The sequence below is a fragment of the Nanorana parkeri genome, unplaced genomic scaffold (genome assembly GCF_000935625.1).
Source record: "Nanorana parkeri isolate BGI_ZX_2015 unplaced genomic scaffold, ASM93562v1 scaffold41, whole genome shotgun sequence".
NCBI classification, from domain to species: Eukaryota; Metazoa; Chordata; class Amphibia; order Anura; family Dicroglossidae; genus Nanorana; species Nanorana parkeri.
Genome location: NW_017306309.1, coordinates 1,390,972 through 1,399,147, shown reverse-complemented (window position 1 = coordinate 1,399,147; position 8,176 = coordinate 1,390,972). Strand labels below are relative to the sequence as shown.

General features: G+C 40.9%; 1 protein-coding gene across 1 annotated transcript in view; it reads left to right on the top strand.

The window, feature by feature from the left end:
- VOPP1 (vesicular, overexpressed in cancer, prosurvival protein 1) overlaps positions 1 to 7,731 on the top strand; it is a 63,191-nt gene extending 55,460 nt beyond the window's left edge. Inside the window, exons 3-5 of the mRNA XM_018571290.1 lie at positions 3,072 to 3,149; positions 4,876 to 5,012; positions 7,109 to 7,731. Coding sequence (XP_018426792.1) covers positions 3,072 to 3,149; positions 4,876 to 5,012; positions 7,109 to 7,284 — 391 coding nt within the window. The 3' untranslated portion in view covers positions 7,285 to 7,731. The remainder of the gene's footprint in view (positions 1 to 3,071; positions 3,150 to 4,875; positions 5,013 to 7,108) is intronic.
- Positions 7,732 to 8,176: the final 445 nt, after the last annotated feature.

The window sequence follows — 8,176 nt, the reverse complement described above, 5'->3', positions numbered from 1 at the left end:
AAAACATCCCCCCCCCCCCCCCTCCACACAGAGAAACACCACTTTGGAGAGATTGCATCTCACTTTAAAGTGAATTGTGTTTGCTTTCTCTACATTTCAACTCTACATATTAAAATACGTGTTAACATATTTATTTCTTAGTCAATCTTCTGTCACAGCTTCTATGACAGAAGCTGTGACAGAAGCTGCAGTTAGTGACCGCTGAGACAGGTGGCGCTGTGATTACAGCGCCACGGTCTCAGTGATGACACAGAGCAGGCGAAGAACGTCTATTCTTCGTCTGCTCTATGGTTATCTCGATCGTCGCCGCTGCTCGGTTTTAATACGAGTGATCTCATTAGATCACTCGTATTAAACGAGCAGTGGCTCCTGCTGCTGAACTCGATCGCCGCCGCCGCTGCTCGGCTTTAATACGAGTGATCTCGTTAGATCACTCGTATTAAACGAGCAGTGGCTCCTACTACTCGCCCGGCGCCCGAAACTGCATGTCTCGGGCGTCGGGATTCGCTCCATACATTACATATCAATTCATTGCAAAAGTGATGTTAAAGTCAAGACATATTTTAACTGCTTTAGAAATATTAACTATATTGTTACAAATTTGAATGATGTGAGCAAGTGACGTGAGATCCCCTAGGGTGCGAAATATGAGGGCCAGCTGGTACTATGCCAGGGAATCCCTCATGGAGGTTTGGACTTGGTTGCATGCTGACCCCAGGTTGTGACCCTCAGGTTCACCCTGCTCCTGTGTGGAGAATAACCCGCACAAGCTGAAGATGAACCAGAACGATGCCAAGGAATAGATTTGGTGGCAGGCAGAGATGTGGTCAGTATATTAGCAAAGGGTCCTTCCAGGCAGCAGGCAGAGATGTGGTCAGTAAGCAGGCAAAGGGTCAGCCCAGGTAGCAGGCAAAGACGTGGTTGAGAATACAGGTAATGGGTCAGTACAGGGTAAGTTGGTTTAATAGGCAATACAAGCCAACAATGAAGGAGCTCCAACTGAATATTGCTCGGGCGCTGGATGCTGGAACGCAGCTCTTTAAGTAGGTGTGACCACTTTAAGAGACGTGTGCCAATGACATAATTGGCTGCAAAGCCCGCCAAGAATCCCGGAATCATCACCGGCCAAGTGAGAGGGAAAGCCTGGCAGTGCCGGGGCAAAGAAGATAAGTGATATACAGTATCACAAATCATAAGGTTGCTAGGGGGGAAGCTAATAGGTTTCTACAGTCTGTATGATGTACAGTCATTAGTGATGTATCTAGGATGCACAGTAGCCACTGGGAAGATCTTAGAATGAAGTGAATTCATATACATTTATTTCAAGTCATAGGGAGTATGTTAGAACATTACTCACCTGGCTCAGGATTGCCTCCTATCGAATGCTGAAGGGTAGAACCACAGAACTAGAGCCTAGTATACTTTATATTGTTCTATCAGACAATAGACTAAACTGACCTGTCATGTATGTGTTTATTAAACTATTAAATAACAAATTTAACAAAAGAGTAATGTCCATATGAAGGGCATGTGTGTGTGTGAAGAGGGGGTGCACACAATTCATTTTGGGGAGCCATTGCCTCCTATTTCCTTCACTTAATTGCCAGCTCTGGCTGTCTTTGTGTATATAGTATATATATGCTAAAGTTTTTTGATTTTTACTCTGCAATTAACATACACTTTTAAGCCTTGCTGTGGTTTGAAAAAGAAAAAAACATTATGAGGGGGCCATTTGAAGGATTGCTGAGCATATATTTTTAATGACATATACAGGATTAGTGTAGAAAGTGCTGAACGTTAGTGCTTGATCAGTCCACCTCTGCTCCTTCCGCCTGCCTTCCTTCTGTGAAACAGCACGATAAAATGAGCATGCTTTATAAAGCTAAAAATAACCTGTTTTTGACAGTCGCTTGGTACTTCCAAACACAGATATTATTTCATCAGTTGCATTGTTTTTCTTTGACTTTTTTATGTTATTGACTAAGATTTTAGTCTTAAATAAGAAAAATCATCAGTACTCTAGCCATATAAAATACTACACAGTGTTTTCATGTAAAGTAATAACATAACAGTCAACAAACAGATCTTCAATTTACTCATGTGATTGAGATTTGTACTTTGTCATTACCCTAAGACATTCTATGTTTTTTGTATTAGGGTAGTAGACTGTTGCTTCAGGAGCTCATCAGATAATAATGATTATTGATTCAAGGCAGGCTATAAAAAGGATCCCACTGTATAAAAACATTTTTGGCTCGCCCATTGAAACTCATTATTGTTGCTTTGTATATACAGTATATGCTTGCCCTTTTGCCAACATGCAACCAGTCTCAAGTCCAATGTACAAAATGCTGATTCCTCTGATGAGGAGGGACTAATATTCACAATTGATCAATGGGGTTCGGGGGGGGGGGGCTATTTAGTAAAGAGCCGAAGGATGTAGCTGAACCTTCGGCTTGCTACGGCTGCAGCAACCCTTCAGTTTAGCCGAACCGAAGGGCTGCTGCATGTGCTATTCTCAAAGCGCGTACAGAAGTTGAACGAACAGGCTTCGGCTCACCAAACCTGAACACACAGCCGGAGCAGAAAGAATAGTCTGTCGAATTACTACTGTTGTTGTGCCAAAAAATTTGAAGGAAAATAAAACATGTGGTTTTCCTCCCCGATACATACCAGACCCTTTAGATCTGGTAGGAATGTTAGGGGAGGCCTCTATGTAAAAAAAAAAGTTTGGGGTTCTCCTACAAATTCATACCAGGCCCTTTAGGTCTAGGGATTTTACCCTTAATCCAAGCAGTGTCCTGGCAGAGCAGGAAAGGGGGAGACAAATGAGCACCCCCCCCCCCCCCCCTCTACACAGAGAAACACCACTTTGGAGAGATTGCATCTCACTTTAAAGTGAATTGTGTTTGCTTTCTCTACATTTCAACTCTACATATTAAAATACGTGTTAACATATTTATTTCTTAGTCAACTTGAGGTGCACCAAGTGCTTCGGAGAAGTGTCATCACTGATATAATATGGTTTCCTTATGTTAGTTGGTATTTTAACGTAATGTTTCTTCTTTTAGATGTCGAGCATATGAAGACTGCTGTGGATCCAGGTGCTGTGTACGTGCTCTTTCCATTCAGAGACTATGGTATTTCTGGTAGGTACCTTCCCATTGATATATATTTGTTAGGGTTCCAGCTGACAAGTAAAACCATTATGGCTTCACCACCTAGAAGCCTACTTGTGTGCCCACACATTTACTGCCCAACCTCTCCTCTTCTCTATTGACACCTCTAAATAGCACATACAGGTGAAACTCGAATAATTAGAATATCGTGCAAAAGTAATTGCAGTAAGTGCTGCAAAAGGGGCCCAAACCAAGTACTGAGTACATATGCATGCTTGTACTTTTCAGAGGTCCGATATTGTTCTATGTACAATACTTGTTTTATTGATTGCATGTAATAATCTACTTTTTTGAGGTTGTGGATTTGGGGTTCTTGGGGTTTTCATGAGCTGTAAGCCATAATCATCACAATTATGACAAATCACGGCTTGAACTATCTTGCTTTGCATGTAATGAGTCTATCTCATATATTAGTTTCACCTTTTAAGTTGCATTAGTGAAATAAATGAACTTTGCACGATATTCTAATTATTCGAGTTTCACCTGTATACTCCTCCACTATGAATAGCATTCCCAAACTTACATGCAGATCTTAGCAGAGAAGCTCCTGTCCTCTGATGTCTGGCACCTGCTAAAATCGTCTTCCTTCGTCATGTAACATGCCAGAGAGCAAGGGAGTTTTTCTGCAGAGCTGTGCAAGCAAGATGGTACCACCCACTGCTCAACCACCAGAGATGTTTCTGGGTTTTCTTTCTCCACCAGGACAATCTCTTATAGTACAGTACAGCAAAGTGCTTTTATCATTTTATTAGGGAATTATTTCTCATAACAGTTTCTCTCTAATAGGGTTGTTTCTCTCATGGCAGTTTTAAGTTGGCCATATAGGGATTGAATTTTAGGCATTTCCTGTTGAATCAGCCAAAATTCGACCCTGCCGGTATCACCTGGGTTGTCAAATAAATAAATAAATAAATCAAGTCAGCGAGTCATTACATGCCGCCCGGCTTCCTTTTTGGAGCTTCCAGTATCAGTATTCGGTATCGGCGAGTACCAAAACAATTAATAAATATCGGTACTCGTAGTTGATACCGAAAAACCGGTATTGGTGCATCCCTAATATACAGTATATATACTGTATATTAATTACTCTATATACTATTATTTATTTACATATATAGTATAATATGTATGTATAAATATATCCCACCTCAACTTAACCACTGAACCATCACATTCTCAAACAATTCATCCCCACACAGCTACCTCCTCTTGTATCACTTGCCCCTCCCTTTTAGGCCCCATTCACACGTAGCGATTTATCGCGCATTTTTGCCGCGCGATATCGCGAGAAGTCGCCGGCAAATGATATTCAATGGAGCTGTCTTAGCTCCATGTCGCGCGTCGCGGTGGCAAGTCGCTTCTACAGGACCCTTTTTTCGCCGGATTTTGCTTTTTTCTAATGAAGCCCGACGGAGAAGGTCGCGCTACCGTCGCTGGAACGTCGCCCCGAAAGTCGCGATATCCCGGCCGCTGCAAAAGGTATGTCGCTAGGTGTGAATGGGGCCTTAGATTGTAAGCCCTCAGGTGCAGGGCCCTCGTTACCATCTTGTCTTGAATTTGTATTGTGATTGTAATGTCTTCCTTATATTGTAAAACGCTGCGCAAACTGTATAAATCCTGTATAATAATAAGACTATGAAAATGAATACACGAATTTCACAAAGATGACGCAAACATTTTTCCTGTGTTTCTCTAGGTTCCTGTTGATGATGGGAGTTCTGTTTTGTTGTGGAGCAGGATTCTTCATAAGAAGGAGAATGTACCCTCCTCTGCTTGTTGAAGAACCTACATTTAATGTATCGTACACAAGGCAAACTCCTGGGCCTCCACTAGGTCAGCTTTTTGTTTTTAACATATGGTGTTTTATCTACAAGCTGTAACTAAGAAATAAAAGAAAAAAATTGGTGAAATCCTGCATAACATCAATGTATACACATTTTTAATTGACCAAATCAGGGTGTAAGTGTTAAAGAAGAACTGCGGTCTAACGGTAACAGAATTAGAAGCTGCAAAACTCAATAAATATAGCCATGTAACACTTTAAGGGGAATCTGTTGGTAGAGTAATACTGGGACTGCCATTGTTGACAGGCACCCTACACATTTCCTTCATATTTCTTTCACTAAAGATGTACTTCAAATATTTACCTTGAAGTTCCTAAAAAGCTAATATACAATTCTGTGCCTCACACATAGAAGAATGTTGTACATGCCCAACTTTTCTGCTACATCATGCCAAGGGAAAGCACAGCTTTCATAAAGGACAAAGGGGAAATTTTTATTGTGTAACGGAACTTATTTCCTGTATAGCTTTAAAACCTAAACTGGGTGAAGTATATAAGCTGTAATTGACTTTTCCTGCAATTTCCCAAGCTGTCATGCTGATCTGAAGGCTGATCTGTGTCACTGACAAGGGACAATTATGTATATTATGTGTTCTGACTACACTTATGCTATAGCAGCTACTTGTTTGCTTGCTTTAGGCCCGTGACTCATGCAGTACTGAAGCCAGAGTATGCCGGACATACTCTGGCATAAGGTCAACAATGGCAGCTTATACATTTCTCCAGTATACGTTTCCTCTAAATCCCAATTAAAGGTATAGTAAAAGAAATCTAGTTTAATTGACTTTATATTCATTATCTTATGTCCATTTTCCTGTTACGGCAGTTGTGCAGTGTGTAGAAATATGACAGCACAGTTCAGTATGCACCAGAGTCTGACTGCACTGTCTTGTGTACTCTAACTGACCTGGTCAGACACACTCACTCTTTTTTTCTGCAGTACGAGTATGTGTAAGGATGCTTGTGATAAGGGGTGTGGCCATTACTTAGCTCTGCCAGCACAGAGCATTTGAGACGAGAACAGCAAGCACATATTCAGTAAGGGGAAACATTTTAAAGCATTTTCAAGTGAAATTTAGCTAAAAACATCACTAAAAGAGTATACAGAGAAAAAAGGTGTGAGACTTCAACTGGGCTTTCATAGGCTGAAAAGGAGGAGTGGCCGTACAAAGGTTCAAGTTTTTGATGATCCATGAGAGTCATGAAGACAAAAGAGAACAGAGAGGGACATTTATCAAAACTGGAGCAGAACAAAATCTGGAGCAGCTGTGCATAGTAACGAATCCGTTTCTCGCTTTCATTTTCAAAGCTTCACTGGACAAACTGAAAAGAGAAGCTGACTGGTTGCCATGGGTAACTAGTCCAGATTCTGTCTGCCCCAGTGTTGATAAATTCCCCTCAGTGTCTTTTAAAGACAGGATTATTTTTTAATGAAACTGCGACCGAATTGCATCTTGTGGCCAGGTTAAAAGGAAACTATATTTTAACCATCTGTGAACCGGCCACTGTACATTTTTGGCCCCATTAATCCAGGAAAAAACTTACCTGTATCTCCTGCGGAGGATGCATTATTTTACTAAAAGAGTAGTTGTGGTAAAGGCACATTTATAAACCAGTGGGGACTCTGAAACAATAAAAGCCCATTTATTTTCATGAATCATGAGGGGAAGAGGGTTGGGAGGAGGAGAACCCAGTAACATGACCTGACTAAGTCATGTGACTAGCCTCTTCAATCAGAGTGTTCTCTGCAGCATTATGGAGAGGAAACTTCATAAGACACCGCTAACTCCACACCATGGCCTACCATTGTGTTAATTACATACCAATGCAAATGCAGTATGGTGTGAATATTGTATTCCATTGTGTCCAATATTGATGTCTGCTCCCCTAAATAGCATTCAGTTAGAATTTAAATCTATTTTCAACTACATATATATGCTTTAAAGTTTTAGACTTCTTAACTCTACTACTTGATAAGTATCTAAGATAGCAAATGGGTCCCTCGACAAAAGAAACTTGGTACAAAAATCAAACAACAGATCTCTATCCTTTAACCATAGGCTGTTCTTATTTTTTTTTATTTCAGGACCTCCGCAGCCAGGGATGCCCTATTACTCAGATCCAGGAGGAAACCCAACTCCTGCTCCCTCTTTTCACTTGCAGCCGAACTCACCACAAGGGAACCCAGCATTTCCACCTCCCCCTTCCTACTACAACACACCTCCACCACCCTACGAGCAAGTGGTGAAGTCTTGCAAATGAAGCACTTTTGCACATGGTGGTAATTTTTCTTAAAATTGACTTTTTACAACTGTTTCCACTTCATCGCAAGGAGGACTATCCCTTGGCATGTTACTTGCTCTGCTGGCATCAAAGCATCGTGTGCCTTGGCCGGGCCCGGGAAATGGAACAAATCTTTCTAGAAAATGGTTGCAGTATGACCAGTTTTCAACTGCTTATGTTACCTTCTCAGCACAAGCATGGGGTTTGAAGAATAAATGCACTCCTCCATTGCTGAAAAGGCTTTCTTTTTTTTTTTACACGTTCATGGTATGTGGTTCTTTCATTGTAACAATGTTGGTGGTGTGCAGTACATATCATTGCCTATTATACCTGAGCGTGCAAGCAGATTGTGCAGTATGTACATTTAAAGGCATGTTCTTCATGGAAACCATATTGGATAATTTGTCGTTCTCATCCCGATTACATAATAGAATATAAAAGTAAAATGTTGTATGAGGAGACACCTGTAACTCTACAATAACATTTGGAAAGGCAACTACTATGTTTCATACAGGTGTTGGGCTTTTTGCACAAATAAAAACTTCTGGCACATCAGTGTTGACTCAAAATGATTGATGTTATCCTGCTGTTGGTTTTATTTTGAAGACAGCCCCAGGCAGAACACAACATTTAGTAATACATATTCTATGTGATAAGCCATTAGCATCTGGCTGGTTTCAGTTGCCTCTGGAGATAAATGTTCTGCTTTATGCCTGTGTTTGGCCAGCAGCAATTCCAGAGTCTCTTGTTAAAAGCAAGAACTGTAGAAGGACAGTGTTCCCAGTTAGCCATGCTATGTATTGTAATTCAGTCCACAAGAGCTATTCATTTCTATCCAGGTTTTTCCTTATTGAAATGATGTTGGGTCTAG